The sequence below is a fragment of the Chlorocebus sabaeus genome, chromosome 11, assembly GCF_047675955.1.
Source record: "Chlorocebus sabaeus isolate Y175 chromosome 11, mChlSab1.0.hap1, whole genome shotgun sequence".
NCBI classification, from domain to species: domain Eukaryota; kingdom Metazoa; phylum Chordata; class Mammalia; order Primates; family Cercopithecidae; genus Chlorocebus; species Chlorocebus sabaeus.
Genome location: NC_132914.1, coordinates 41306928 through 41323069, shown reverse-complemented (window position 1 = coordinate 41323069; position 16142 = coordinate 41306928). Strand labels below are relative to the sequence as shown.

Sequence of the window (16142 nt, the reverse complement as noted above, 5' to 3'; positions counted from 1 at the left end):
AAAGTGGGAATTCTACACCTGTTTCCCACACCCCAGATCTGTCTCCCCTCCTGTGATAATTGCCTTTCACTCATGGACAGTGTACATTGGGTAAACCAGCCAGCTTGGCCAAGAATGACTTGACACAAGCCAAGCAGGGTCATTCACATGCTTTCTCTTGGGAACTTTAAACTTGGACTTAGAAGACCTATTTAATCTCTGCATGCAGCTACAACCCTGTCAATTCGGAAAGTGCAGAGTAGCCATATTCAGCCATTTTGACTGCACAAGCAGAGAGATCCTATTTGGAGAAAAATAAGAGAAAAGCAGAGGTGACAACCAGGTTGTCAAGAGCTGTAAGATCCTCCAATATCCTTAGAATAAATGCTCTTATCTGCATATGTTGTCTTCAAAGGGTTTGTTTCTTACAGACACTTGTCTTGGCCTTGAAACCTGCTGACTTCCCAACTCCGTGGTTCAATTTCCAAACCTCTTAAAGTTAAAAAATAAAACCAGATATTTTGTTTGGCCCATCACACAGGATTATGTTGGTACTCAAATAAGTCTATTATATATTCTTTGAAAACTGTACCATACAAATCTAAGGTATTATTCTCATGACAGCTCTGGCAAATGTTCACTAAATGGATGAAAAAAAGTGGGAAAATATTTGTGGCTAGAGCAGAGCAAGGCATCCAACACCCTTGAAGCTTTTAGGTCAAACTACTGTACTGGCAGTAAATAAGCACTTTCTGGTGGCTGTCAGGATGGCCCCAACCTAACCAGACATTCCTCTTCTTCAGGACTGAGCATATGGTGGTCTTTCCCAAGGATGAATATAGAAGGATTATATTTTTCTCATCTGTACTCTTGAGCAACGCCAACTTCCTTAAGCAATTTCCCCGAGATATGAGGATATGAATCAGTTAAAACACTGCAAGTCAACTCTGCAATTTTCTCTCTGCTCAGCGATGTAGTAAAAAACTGGTAAATCAGGGCGAACCATTGTGTCAGGAAGAATTGGGTTAGAATGAAACTCCTCCCTACATTTCTTAAATCCATACAAGTCATAAAACTCAGATTTAGTTTATTACCGAATATAAGAATATATCTGAAAAACAGAGCTCAGATAACAGGGAATAGAACATAACCTTGTTTGCTGTGATCCTTGTAAAGAAAAACAACTGCAGGCCTGTTAATTACTCATTAAAAATACATTGCATAGTATTTGAACAGTGATTAGCTCGCACTTATTGACCTGAATAAATTATTTGTTCATTAGATTATAATTTTGTATACGTATCACTTCAAGGCCCTAAAAATAAGAACTAGCTTCTCACCTAGTAGCAGTAGAGAAGTAGTACCAAAAAAACCCAAACTCCCCCAAAAACTAACATTACCTTTCAGGAAGGAACTATATGTTTGTAAAAACAGGAATGGAAAAGATTTTAAAGTAATATCTGCCGTTACCTTACAAATCTGTCCAAGTGAATTTTGAATAATTGTTGGATTAAATAATAAACTGCCAACCTAAAGCAGAGCAGGATTTGCAATGGTATAATCGACCACAGAGGGATACTCAAATCAGCTAATCTCTTAGTGGCTGTCTCTTTTTGGAGTGAAGAGAAAGATACAGTGAGTCTCTAAATGTGTCCAACTGAAAAGAAAAGTTAACAGTCTGAGATTAACTCAATTTAAAATCGTGGAAAAATTTGATGAAAGGCAGTCTATAATATATTCTTTCAAAACAGTGGAGCAAGGAGAAGGCTCTTCTACACTAAACGGTATCGATTATAGGAAGAGTAAACCAAGAAAGATAATGTGCACATCTTTTTTAAGCTGAAAATGCCTATTTGGTAAAATGATCATTTCCGTTTTAAAACAACCCTTCGCTGAGGCAGCGAATGGCGGCGTCGGCGCGATCGTCAGAGGGCAGACGTCGGAGCACTGAGCTGTCTAGATTCTGCGGCATTTCCCCCCAGGGAGAAGCGGGAGAGGCGGCGGCAAGAGCAGAAGCAGGACCCCAAGCAGAGAGCTAAGGTCGCAAGGCCGGGGATTGTACTGCAGCCCGACGGCCAGGAAGGGCGGCGGGGCGGTCGGGGCGCTCGGGCACTCAGTCAATCTCACGGGGCGGGGCGGCCCCGGGTCGCGGGCGGATGACGCGCCGGGACCGGCGGAGGAGCAGCCACTTCCTGGGGCCGCCGGCCGGGGCCGCTCGCTGCACTCAGCGCCGGAGCCGGGAACTAGCGGCCGCCGCCATGTCCCACCAGACCGGCATCCAAGGTAACAGAGCCCGGCGCGACCCGCAGGGAAGGGGCTCCCGGGAGGCTCGGGAGAGCCCGGAAGGCTGCAGGACGGGCAGGGCTGGAGTCTGGCCTGGACCTCCGGAAGTCGGTCTCGCGGGGCGAGCCGGGCCTCGGCGCCTCTCAGCGCTCCTGCTTCCCGGGCGCTCCCGCTTCCCGGGCGCTCCCGGCCTGCGTCGTCCTCCAGCCCGGTTCCTGCTGCCGCCACGTTGCAGATGGACTCGAAATTCGGGGGAGCGAAGGAAATTAGCTTTCGAGGCGGCCTGGTTGAAGGGGGCGTGCCTTCCACCGTCTCCGACATTAGCCCAACTTTCCCCCTTTTGGTCAGGTAGGGAAGAGCTGGGACAGTGGAGGCGACTGGGGCTTCCCTACGCTGTCGAGAGCCAGGCGAGTTTTCCTTTTCATGGTCCAAAGGAGAATATTACAGGACTTTGATTACGAAAAGAAACATGCCAGAATCTTTCTCACATCAGTAGGGGTGCTTCCCAAAACTCTCCCGCACTTTCTCCCCAAATAGGAAAGTGAGAGTTGTTCTGAGAAATCTCGAGTGTAGCGTGTTTGTGTTTTGATCTTTTTCCTAGGTACTCCCCAAGGGAAACTGATCTGTATAGTTGCATGTAATGCGTGCAGACAGTTCAATGTGCAGTTACATCTGACCTCCATTATTTCCTGGTTTGAAATTGGGCAGCCTGGAGGTGCTCACCTCATCAAGAGTCAAATAATATATCCCCGGGTTACTCGCGATCACTTAACGAGTTCTAGTATAAACTCAAGCTTTTACTGTTAATAGCGAGTATTTCTCCCAGATGAACACTTAATTGTATGTTTTATTCTTAAAGATTTTTGACACCACGCCACATACCCCCTGCATGCACGCAGAAGCAAAATAGTCTCAAATCTAAAAGCGTTGTTTTATTTATCTGCATTAATTTCGATATATAAATATGTCGTTATTGACTCTCATGCTTGAGCCTTATAGCAAGCACTACCTACTTACATAGTGGTTCTTGCTGCTAATAGACAACACAGGAACGAAATTAGAACGAAATTGAAGCTTTAATAGGAACACAAGCGTTAGTTATTAAATACATATTTATTCAATGATTTTAATCTAGCTTTTGAGAAATGCAAGTTAGAAAAATATAACCAGAATTAAGATTGAATGCATTTTACTGTCTTTTTCTTTAATCATGTTAGGATATTTGATATTTACTGTTGTTTTTAACAGGAAAATACAGAAAGTGAATTGATGGAGTGTCATAAGCTTGACACTGAATTAGAGAATGAAAGCAGGTTTTCAATATTTTTCAAAAGAGCAATAAAAGCTTTTCAAAATTGTAATTTGCTCATTATTGGGTTTGAGTAACTTCAGTATATTCACCCCAGTGTTATTTCTGCACAGAATTATGTAGCTAAAACAGATTAGAATTATTAACATACTTTTAAAATGCTAATATTTATATTTCTTAATTGTATACAGTCTTCATTATTTTATGCGGTAAAGTTTTATAATACTGATAATAAGGATGCTACATGCTCCAGATTTTTTCTTTGTGTTCTAATTAATTTTTTCAATATAGATAGGAAAGTATTTATATGTAAGTATAAAAAGTTTACTTTCTTTATCTTTTTCCACAGCGAGTGAAGATGTTAAAGAGATCTTTGCCAGAGCCAGAAATGGAAAGTACAGACTTCTGAAAATATCTATTGAAAATGGTTAGTTAAATATTTTAAAATGTTTTTTGTTCCTGGATTAGTGGTGGCCGTTGTATTTTTAAACTTAGTGTGTGTTCTCAGTGATTTGAACTATTAATTAATGTGAAGCAAGTTCAAATCTTCCCTTACGGTAACTTGGATTCCTCATATTTTGTGCAGGTCCCTGTGGGCCCCTGATTTCCTTCTGAATTATGTGACTATCAGGGAAACAGAAAGATGTTTTTTGATGTGACTTCTTCCTCTTTTACTTTTTGTGTCTTAGTTTCTGCACCACAGTCCATTTCTAATGTCAGTGCTTCCATCTCTGGAATGGAAATCACTAAACAGGTGATTATCAAAAAAAAAAAAAAAGTTACTTGTGAATTATTCAATGAAGTTTGTTTTTAAATACAAACAAAGGATTTCAAACTCCCATATACTCCATTTGATTGCAACCTTTGCAACAGAAATGATTATTACCCTTTCTTGTTTTGGGAAAGTTCTGAGAATATAACAAACTACAAATTGATTCTTTAAAAATAATTCTGTAAACAGGGAATCTGGTTGAGTGAGAGAATCTTTTAAATCAGGCAGATTTGAATTTGGACAATTACTACTATTATAGCTACTCAGTCACAAATGAATATGTTAAAATATTCCAGCGGCCTAATTTCTTAAATATCTGAAAATATTTTGCTTTGGAAAAGTAACTTGTTCTTTCACAAACTGGAAGTAAATCTAATTTGTTTTAAAGTACCAGAATAGTTGGTAAAATATGCATTTGTTTACATATAACATTCAATAGGAATATATGTATATTGTAAAACAACATATTTTAAAAATACTGAGGTAAAATTTTTAATACCATCACTTGCTAAGTGACTAGTTAAGAATCTAAAATGGAAAAGTTAATCTAACTAGCATCTCTACAGAAGGAAAATGGCACTACTTCCTAAATTATTATTTTCTGGTTTTACTTTTTTGTTTTGTGAAAAGTTTTAGATAAGGAAAATTCCAAAGACTAAAATTGTATCATGAATATCTATATCTCCCCTTTATTAATAACTGCTAACATTTTATCATATTTACTTCAAGCATTTTAGAAAATTCAGTGTTTTTGTGGTATAAGAGCATCCCCTTTAAACAGTTTTGCTTCTGACCTCATTCCCCTGGGGCAACTGCAGTTAGGAGTTCTGATATTTGTGCAGTCTCTTTTTACGTATATCCCTAAACAGCATATAGTGCTCTTTGAGTTCACATAAACTGCATGATACCATCTTATTCTGTATCTTTCCTTTTTCTGAAAATGTTACATTTGCAATTAGTTTAGCTCAATAATTGATTTTAAATCTGAACAGAATGTTATATGACTATGCCACACATTATTTTTCCATTCTCTTATTGATGAACATTGAGGCTATTTCCAGTCTTCATTGTTACTGTATAGTGCTGCAGTGAACACCTTTGTATTTATGTGTAAGAGTTTCTGTATGCATAGTAGATTCACAACTTTACTTGATTCTGCCGAATAGCATTTCAAAGTGGCCATACCAGTGTATGCATCTAGGCAAATGTTTAAATCTGTAGCATTATGGCCAAATGAATAGGAGTTAAACCTGGTTTTATTTAATATTTCTTACTGTACAATTCAATGTTAATGTCAGAAATTATACTTTTGAATGGTAGTTTAAATGTATTTTGTTGATAACTTAAGCATAGACATTTTGGAAAGTAGAAATGTAACCACCCATTATTTGACCATTCAATTCAACTGTTATGATCATTTTTATATGTTTCTTTCTTAGGCTGTGTATATTTTAAAAATTTTAACCATGTTCATAAAAAGTTATCAGTTTTTATAATACTCTGTATCATAATTACTTTCTATGTTGCCACATTTTTCTTTTCAACTTTTTGATGTGAATAATAGTAACTGGGAAATGACTATATATTTATTTTTCTAGTCTTCATCACACTACCACTTGATATTTCGAACCATTTACCTATCTTTCTAAAAATAATTTTTCATAGAGCAACTTGTGCTTGGATCATATAGTCAGCCTTCAGATTCCTGGGATAAGGATTATGATTCCTTTGTTTTACCCCTGTTGGAGGACAAACAACCGTGCTATATATTATTCAGGTTAGATTCTCAGAATGCCCAGGGATATGAATGGATATTCATTGCATGGTCTCCAGATCATTCTCATGTAAGTAACTTTTTTATAGTTTGTTTAACATTAAATACTAGAAAGATGTTTTTGAAATTTCTAGGTCAAATAAAGGTTAAAAAGCAATAATTATTTCCCATAGAAGGGAATGATCATGAGGAAAATTCTAGGATTTATAATATAGAATCAGGAATAATGTGCTCAGATTTGGGAGTTTTGCAATTGAAATCAAAATAATTATTATTGATTTAAGATTTAAAAATTTGTGGCAATGGCAATTTTTTCTTTCTTTTTTTTTTTAAAGCAGAATGTCACTCTGTCGTCCAGACCAGAGTGCAGTGGTGCAATCTTGGCTCACTGCAACCTCTGCCTCCCAGGCTCAAGTGATTTTCCCACCTCAGCCTCTTGAGTAGCTGGGATTACAGGCATGTGTCACACCATACCCGGCTAATTTTTATATTTTTAGTAGAGATGGGGTTTCACCGTGTTGCCCAGGCTGGTCTTAAACTCATGGCCGTAAGTGATCCACCCACCTCGGCCTCCCAAAGTGCTGGGATTATAGGCATGAGCCACTGTGTCCAACCTAATTTGTGGTAATTTTAAAATGACTCCATGGGCCTCTGAAAAATGAAACTACCTGGCCCTGAGAGTAATAATTGTAATAAATCTGAGAACTAATTGAACATAATATTAAGTTTTGTTAGTATTATGCATTTATTAATCACTACCATTCAAGTGATGGGCCTGCATACAAACAAGTATTTTAGGAAAGCTGGTAGTAGATTGACTAAATAGAACAATAGACTAGACAGAATTAATATATGAACATGGCCCAATATTTGAAAAATTAATTTGAATTTTTCTTATTAAAAAATAATTATTTTTAAAGTTATCTAGATATTGTTCTCAAAAGATCATCCCATTCCTCTTTAATTCCCCATGTTCTATCTGAAAGAAACACTGGATTTGACCATGTAGGATTATGAAATTATTTGTTAATTGGTAGTTATCTTTGGTAGCTTTCCATAGATACTAGTTGACTCTTTAATTTTTTTTCCATCTTTGTGTCCCTCCTAGAATGGTATGTGCCATCAGTAAGCCATGAATTTTGATTCTTAACAACTTAATTCGTAATATTTGATACAGCTTTGAGAAGAATGTCACTATCAAAGTTACTTCATTTCAGTTTTCCTCATATTTTAATTTTTTTATTCTTGAACTCATGAGTTTGCAAAATAAAGAATTTAAACAATTTATATTTTTTTCAACTTTAAAATGTGGCCAGGCACGGTGGCTCATGCCTGTAATCCCTAAATTTTGGGAAGCCGAGGCGGGTGGATCACCAGAGGTCAGGAGTTTGAGACCAGCCTGACCAACATGGTGAAACCCCGTCTGTACTAAAAATACAAAAAATTAGCCAGGCGTGCTGGTGCACACCTGTAATCCCACCTACTCAGGAGACTGAGGCAGGAGAATCACTTGAACCTGGGAGGCGGAGGTTGCAGTGAACTGAGATCGTGCCATTACATTCCAGCCTGGGCAACGAGAGCAAATCTGCACCTCAAAAAACAAAAAAAGTGACATTGTAAATTGAAGTCTATCTTAATAGCCATTGAATAGTTTAGATGCCCATGTTAATGATGGTTATTTGTACACATATATTTTAGCATATTATAGTGGGTGGACTTCAGCTCAGTTTTATTTTTAATATGATTTAGGATATTAATACATTCCAAATGTGCTTTCTTTTGTAATGTTTTCATTTATTAACTTCTAAGTAAACTTTCACAACTGAATAGGTTCGTCAAAAAATGTTGTATGCAGCAACAAGAGCAACTCTGAAGAAGGAATTTGGAGGTGGCCACATTAAAGATGAAGTATTTGGAACAGTAAAGGTATTATATTTTTATGTGGATTCTATATGTTGCAATTAAAATGATTAAAGAAGAACTCCTAGGTAATGGGTAATTGATATGAATTCAGATGGATAATCTGAAAACATGAGAATAAGAGAAATACTATATTTCATATGATATAAAAGTTACCTGATGTAACTTTGAGTTTATTCATTTGTATCTGTTTGACATTGACAATAAGTGTATTGAAACATACTGATTCTTCTAATGTACATGGTAAATATATGTATTTACACGTATATACACAAATTGAAACACTGAAATATATTTTTGAACTTGTTTGTTTGTTTAGAGGTTTTCTGATTCGGAAAGTCATATAATCTAGTGGAAAGAGCACAAGACTAGATGGGAATATATTGCTGCTTCACCATTAATTGTGAAGTCGGCCGGTTTCTCAATTTCATGAGTCTCAGTCTTCTAAACCACAAAATTTTGATGATAGGTAGACCTCTTGTAGTATTTTTTTCTTTTGACATGAAAACTATAATAGTTTTCCATGAGTAATTACAAAGAAATTATATAAATCATTATAACATAGTATTCAGAATCTGAATATGTTGATTATTGGATAATCATTGGGCAGTTTTCCCCAGAAGGTTAATTACAGTTGTCCTATAGACTTAAAGGATGATCAGGTTCAGTATTTCACTTTGCCAGTGTGAAACTCATACAAAATATTTAGTAATTATGAAACGTCATATAAAATGAACAGTAGGTACTCCCGTTAAAAAGTTTTGAAACTTAAAATTGAGGATTAAAGTAAAAATATATTAAAATTCATAATGCTATTTAATTTAAAATCTTTTCTGTTAATGATTTTGCTTTTCCTAAAGTAAGCTCACTGTCGTTTTAATTCTAGAGAATTACTGATTATAGTCTATTCTGTACTTACAGGAAGATGTATCATTACATGGATATAAAAAATACTTGCTGTCACAATCTTCCCCTGCCCCACTGACTGCAGCTGAGGAAGAATTACGACAGATTAAAATCAGTGAGGTAAGTTACAACTTCAAAGCCTTTGCACGATTTTAAGTGTTTGAAAATACCATATTTTTAATTAGTAGATGTGGGAGGTAACTAGAGATTAAAGAAGTTAGGTAGCTTAGGTTTATTCCGTTTCGTTTAGAGATAAGTCTATGTGCTTAGTGTCTTTTCAGACAAGAAAAGTTAAAAATGAATACTAAACTTTATATGCATTTTATAAGTAGCTTAGAATATTAAACTTTATATGCATTTTATAAATAGCTTTTCCTGCAATCTTCCTGTCAGAATAGTAAATCTTCCTGTTGAAGTACAACTGTTGCAAACTTTGTACTTTGAATATTATATAGAGAAAAAGTGTGTTACCCATTTCGTGCAAAGAATATATCTAATAAGGTTGCCTGAAGCAGATGATTGTTTTGTTGGCTTTCTGGAGAGTCTACAAATTAACTTCTGTGAACTCTACTTGAATAGAGATATATATGGAAGATTATTATTTGAGTACCTGTTGAGCATATTTGAGTCAATAAATTTCAGCTATATTATTTTGTAGTTTATCATTATTTTTAATATGTTTTCTACAGCCATTCTAATATACTGGAATAACTACTATGTTTCTACTGGGACTTTACAGAAAAGAACAAGTGGCTGAAACCACTATTCATTAGCCTGAGTCACAGACTAATAGGAATCAGTCTGGAGAACGGTTGAATATCATTTAATATTAAACTGGTAGCAAGGATCTGTCATATGATTTTAATTCATGTTATTTGAGTAGGGCTTTTTATATGATTTTTTTTTTTTTTTTTTTTACAAGTTTGATAGTTTGTTTTATTCCTTGCACTCAGAGCCCAGAGGATCATTTTGGGGTATGCATTCGCATATGTTCTATGATGTTTTCATTAACTAATATCATTTATGCTGTAGAATCTCCATTCATTTTTTTAAAAGTAAAATTTCTATTGGACTTTCTGTTGCAACACTGCAAATGAGACGCTCTGCTAGCTATCATTTATCAAGTATAAAAATCTTAAACATGTGCATTGAATGCTTTCTTATCTTTCTCCTCTTCCAGTACATGCACACCATGTTCTTAGTAAAGAAATCTCTTGAGTCTGGAACTTCTGCAGTAGTATAACTTGTTGAGCTGTGTTACGTCTTTGTACACTGTTTGTACTTCCTTTCAATTCAGTGCATGGTGTTTGTGTTGCGTTTTCTGTCCAACAGAACAAAGTAAAGTTCTATACATACTGTATGTAGATTGTTGTTTATAAATTCTATCAAGTAAAATTTTATAACTAATGGTGTAATCTAAAGAGCTTGTGTAGCTCATTGAAATTGTGCCAAACCAAACATAAAAACAAACGCCCCCAAACCCCACTAACTTTGTACACTCATGCAAATGTTCACTTCCAACATTGTCATAAAGATGTGTCATGCACTCTGCATGTTGACAAAATGCTAGCAGGACCGTGAACAAATGTGAAAAATAATTTTAATTATAGGCTGGGCTAGGGTTGAATGATACTATTTTATAGAGGTTGGGTTTTCTTATTTTTGCCATAGGATACTGCTAACTGCTAAACTTGTAAATTAAATCTGTCATACTTAGGTACAGACTGACGTGGGTGTGGACACTAAGCATCAAACACTACAAGGAGTAGCATTTCCCATTTCTCGAGAAGCCTTTCAGGCTTTGGAAAAATTGAATAACAGACAGCTCAACTATGTGCAGTTGGTAAGAGATGTATAATGGTTATTAAGTGGCTGCTCTTTTTGGTAGTTTATGGCTCATATAGGGTTTATTTTTAATGTATTTTAAATTTTAAATATGCTTTCTGATTTCTAAAATTCATTTTGTAAATGTTCGTTGTGAAAAAGTCTAACAGTGCAGAACTAAGTTCCTTCTTTATCTCTTAGTCTTTTTATTACATGTTTTAACTTAATTTCCTTATATCTGGTTTTAATGAATATATTTTGTTTCTTATTGGCAGGAAATAGATATAAAAAATGAAATTATAATTTTGGCCAACACAACAAATACAGAACTAAAAGATTTGCCAAAGAGGATTCCCAAGGATTCAGCTCGTTACCATTTCTTTCTGTATAAACATTCCCATGAAGGAGACTATTTAGAGTCCATAGGTATATGATACATTGTTTTTAACACATTACTTTCAGTTTGTTTATTAGTATATCAGCCCTATATGCTTACTTATTTCTTGCCCAGAGGGCTTAGCTGTAGTTTTATGAAGTTTATGTATTGATATGCTAATTATATTTGTTATTATTTGAACTTACAGTTTTTATTTATTCAATGCCCGGATACACATGCAGTATAAGAGAGCGGATGCTGTATTCTAGCTGCAAGAGCCCTCTGCTAGAAATTGTAGAAAGACAACTACAAATGGATGTAATTAGAAAGGTAGCCATTTTAAAATCTTCAGTTTTTGCTAAATTTTTCTTTTCATTTCTATGTAGTGTCTGATGTATTGTGATTTATAAATGAAAATATTTATTTTTCTTGTTATCATCCTAAATCCTTAGGATCTCCTCTAAGTGCCTGGGGACTACCTATCATGATCCCCATCTCTATATATATATCTGTACTTCCTAGTAAGCCACATGTGGCTATTTAACTTTAAATAAGATTTAAAGTTCTGTTTCTTAACTCCACTATCCTCATGTCAAATGCTCATTAGCTAAATGTGGTTACTGGCTACTGTATTGGTTAGTGTAGAATGTATAGGACATTTCCATCAGTGCAAAAAGTCCTATTGGACAGTGCTGCCAGAGCTACATACTTGTGATTATTTCTGGACTCCATATTAATAAGGAATTACAGTCTCCATTATGACTGTGAATTATGGGATGGTTGGGAGTCTTTCCAGTTTGGGGGAAGTAAGGAATAAGCATAAACATTTGAATTTTAGAAACTAAGCCACTAGTTTTCTTAATTTAATTTTCTTAAGTACAGATAGGGCATGGGGAAAGATATATATTCTTGAGCCCTTAAACTCATACGAATACAGGTCCTTGAAAACTACCAGTGTTTTTAGGTTCTGAACCCTTCATGCTTTTTAAGTTCCTAAGAATCAATCACTTCATCATGGGTAGCACCTTCTATAGCAGGGATCAGCTGACTTTTTCTACAAAGGACCAAATAGTAAGTAAAGGCTTTGCCAGGCCACATATAATCTCTGTCACATATTGTTGTTTAACAACCCTTAAAAAATGTAAAACAATCTTACCTTGGGCAAGAGTTGGCCTTCGGGCCATGGTTTGTTTACCTCTCTTGTGGAGGGCTTTCAAGTGACCCAAGTGATGAAAGGGCCATGAGTAAATGTTCCTTGAATAAATAGTGTATCACAGCAACTTGAGAATATAGTGGTGGCTTCTACTTTTAAATATTATTTAAACTGGAGCAGTAAGAATCAAGAAGGAAGTGAATGTAGCTGATTATATATTCAGGCAATTTAGCCCCTTCCCCCAAAAGAAGAAAGTGAAACTGTTTACTTATGGTCCTTGATTCTGCCTTACTGGAATGGGTATTATTTGTGAGCATTCATATACCTGAAAACCAGCTTGTTGCTTGTATTAGGTTTTTTTTTTTTTTTTTTTTTTGAGGCGGAGTTTCGCTCTGTCGCCCAGGCTGGAGTGCAGTGGCCGGATCTCAGCTCACTGCAAGCTCCGCCTCCCGGGTTCACGCCATTCTCCTGCCTCAAGACTCCCGAGTAGCTGGGACTATAGGCGCCCGCCACCTCGCCCGGCTAGATTTTTGTATTTTTTAGTAGAGACGGGGTTTCACCGGGTTAGCCAGGATGGTCTTGATCTCCTGACCTCGTGATCCGCCCGTCTCGGCCTCCCAAAGTGCTGGGATTACAGGCTTGAGCCACCGCGCCCGGCCTTGTATTAGGTTTTGAATGTTGTGCTTCTAATTTTATCTTTTACAGATTGAGATAGACAATGGGGATGAGTTGACTGCAGACTTCCTTTATGAAGAAGTACATCCCAAGCAGCATGCACACAAGCAAAGTTTTGCAAAACCAAAAGGTCCTGCAGGAAAAAGAGGAATTCGAAGACTAATTAGGGGCCCAGCGGAAACTGAAGCTACTACTGATTAAAGTCATCACATTAAACATTGCAATACTAGTTTTTTAAAAGTCCAGCTTTTAGTACAGGAGAACTGAAATCATTCCATGTTGATATAAAGTGGGAAAAAAAATTGTACTTTTTGGAAAATGGCACTTTTCACTTCTGTGTGTTTTTAAAATTAATGTTATAGAAAACTCATGATTTCTACTTTTGAGTTAAAGCTAGAAAAGGGTTCAACATAGTGTTTAATTTTGTCACACTGTTTTCATAGTGTTGATTCCACACTTCAAATACTTCTTAAAATTTTATACAGTTGGGCTAGTTCTAGAAAGTCTGATGTCTCAAAGGGCAAACTTCCTACTTTCTTGTGGGACAGAAAGACCTTAAAGTATTCATACTACTTGATGAATATGTTAAGTACCAGGCTAGAGTATTTTCTAAGCTGGAAACTTAGTATGTCTCGGAAAAGGCCGGAAGTTGCTTACTCCGAGTAGCTGTGCTAGCTCTGTCAGACTGTAGGATCATGTCTGCAATTTTTAGAAATAGTGCTTTACATTGCAGCAGTCTTTTATATTTGACTTTTTTTTAATAGCATTAAAATTGCAGATCAGCTCACTCTGAAACTTTAAGGGTACTAGATATTTTCTATACTGCAGGATTTCTGATGACATCGAAAGACTTTAAACAGCCTTAGTAACTTACCTTTCTAATGCTCTGTGAGGCCAAAAATTTATGTTCAGATTGAAATTTAAATTAATATCATCAAAAGGAAACAAAAAATGTTGAGTTTTAAAAATCAGGATTGACTTTTTTCTCCAAAACCATACATTTATAGGCAAATTGTGTTCTTTATCACTTCTGAGCAAATACTCAGATTTAAAATGACTTTAAAGTCCTGGTACTTAACAGGCTAACACAGATAAACACCTTAATCTCAGTTAATACTGTATTTCAAAACACATTTAACTGTTTTCTAATGCTTTGCATTATCAGTTACAACCTAGAGAGATTTTGAGCCTCATATTTCTTTGATACTTGAAATAGAGGGAGCTAGAACACTTCATGTTTAATCTGTTAAACCTGCTGCAAGAGCCATAACTTTGAGGCATTTTCTAAATGAAATGTGGGGATCCAGGATTTGTAATTTCTTGATCTAAACTTTATGCTGCGTAAATCAATTATCAGAAATGCACATTTCATAGTGTGAAGCACTCATTTCTAAACCTTATTATCTAAGGTAATATATGCACCTTTCAGAAATTTGTGTTCGAGTAAGTAAAGCATATTAGAATAATTATGGGTTGACAGATTTTTAAAATAGAATTTAGAGTATTTGTGTGGGGTTTTGTTTGTTTACAAATAATCAGACTATAATATTTAAACATGCAAAATAACTGACAATGTTGCACTTGTTTACTAAAGATATAAGTTGTTCCATGGGTGTACATGTAGACAGACACACATACACCCAAATTATTGCATTAAGCATCCTGGAGCTGTGTTGCAGACCATAGCTGAAGCTGTTATTTTCAGTCAGGAAGACTACCTGTCATGAAGGTATAAAATAATTTAGAAGTGAATGTTTTTCTGTACCATCTATGTGCAATTATACTCTAAATTCCACTACACTACATTAAAACAAATGGACATTCCAGAATATAGATGTGATTATAGTCTTAAACTGATTATTACTAAACCAATGATTGCTGAAAATCAGTGATGCATTTGTTATAGAGTATAACTCATCGTTTACAGTATGTTTTAGTTGGCATTATCATATCTAGATGGTGAATAACATATTCCCAATAAATTTATATAGCAGTGAAGAATTACATGCCTTCTGGTGGACATTTTATAAGTGCATTTTATATCACAATAAAATTTTTTTCTCTTTAAGTTGTGTATGTTCTGTTGGTTTTTCTACTGTAGTTTTTTGTAATGTTTGTGTTATTTTGCATAACTCAGTACCTGGTGTTAGGTTAGAAATCCCATTCATTTATTTGTTAGTCTGCCTAAGTCCAAAAAGGATTTTAAGTAGCTTTAAACCTAGGCAAGGATAATTGTGACTACAGAGTGCTTAGATTAAAAATTTACCACTGTTGTAGCAATAGTAAAAATGCCATGAGTTATTCATTTTCTGTGATAGAAGCACCCCAGTACCAATTTACTTGACACTAAACTCTTCAGACTTGCCACTGTATTCATTCATCTGAAAAATGTTGAATGCACTCCTGTGTGCAATTTGGTTTCAAATCCTTTTTATTAGAGATGTGACAAAATGGATGTCTTTGGTAGCAGTTTTACAAAAGATGCTGAAATAGCTTTAGAAAGGCTTATTGTTGGGCCGGGCGTGGTGGCTCACGCCTGTAATACCAACACTTTGGGAGGCTGAGGCGGGCGGATCACAAGGTCAGGAGATCGAGACCATCCTGGCTGACACAGTGAAACCCTGTCTCTACTAAAAAAATACAAAAAAATTAGCTGGGTGTGGTGGCGGGCGCCTGTAGTCCCAGCTACAGGCTGGGCAGGAGAGTGGTGTGAACCTGGGAGGTGGAGCTTGCAGTGAGCGGAGATCGCGCCACTGTACTCCAGCCTGGGAGACAGAGAGAGACTGTCTCAAAAAACAAAACAAAAAGGCTCATTGTTAAAACTTTTAAACATTGAAGCTATGGCATTTCTACTCAGAACTATAATAATATGCCTGAGGTTCGTACTGTAAATAGTTTGGTGTATATCCTTTCACATTTTCTTTGCAAATACAGTCATACATTTAAGGATGGAATTTTTGTTGTTTAGATGGAGTCTTGCTCTGTCACCAGGCTGGAGTGTAGTGGCATGATCTTGGCTCACTGCAACCTCCCCCTCCCAGGTTCAAGTGATTCTCCTGCCTCAGCCTCCCGAATAGCTGGGACTACAGGTGTATACCACCACGCCCAGCTAATTTTTGTATTTTTAGTAGAGATGGGGTTTCCCTGTGTTGGCCAGGATGGTCTTGATCT

The 16142-nt window shown here is 36.2% G+C and overlaps 1 protein-coding gene across 1 annotated transcript; it reads left to right on the top strand.

Moving 5' to 3' along the window:
• Positions 1 to 2123: 2123 nt before the first annotated feature.
• On the top strand, positions 2124 to 15039 carry TWF1 (twinfilin actin binding protein 1). The gene is made up of 9 exons (XM_008002941.3): positions 2124 to 2262; positions 3921 to 3998; positions 6009 to 6187; positions 7948 to 8043; positions 8959 to 9063; positions 10661 to 10786; positions 11043 to 11193; positions 11352 to 11473; positions 13002 to 15039. Exons 1-9 carry the CDS (start codon positions 2136 to 2138, stop codon positions 13170 to 13172), a joined length of 1155 nt encoding a protein of 384 aa, XP_008001132.3. The 5' UTR covers positions 2124 to 2135; the 3' UTR covers positions 13173 to 15039.
• The last annotated feature ends 1103 nt before the right edge of the window (positions 15040 to 16142 follow it).

Bases quoted from the DNA above. Each gene is read 5' to 3' on its own strand.
- TWF1 (XM_008002941.3), top strand. From the start codon at position 2,136: ATGACGCGCCGGGACCGGCGGAGGAGCAGCCACTTCCTGGGGCCGCCG. The intron at 8,044-8,958 runs GTATTATATTTT...CTGTACTTACAG, and splicing joins AAGTATTTGGAACAGTAAAG to GAAGATGTATCATTACATGG. The intron at 11,474-13,001 runs GTAGCCATTTTA...TATCTTTTACAG, and splicing joins AAATGGATGTAATTAGAAAG to ATTGAGATAGACAATGGGGA.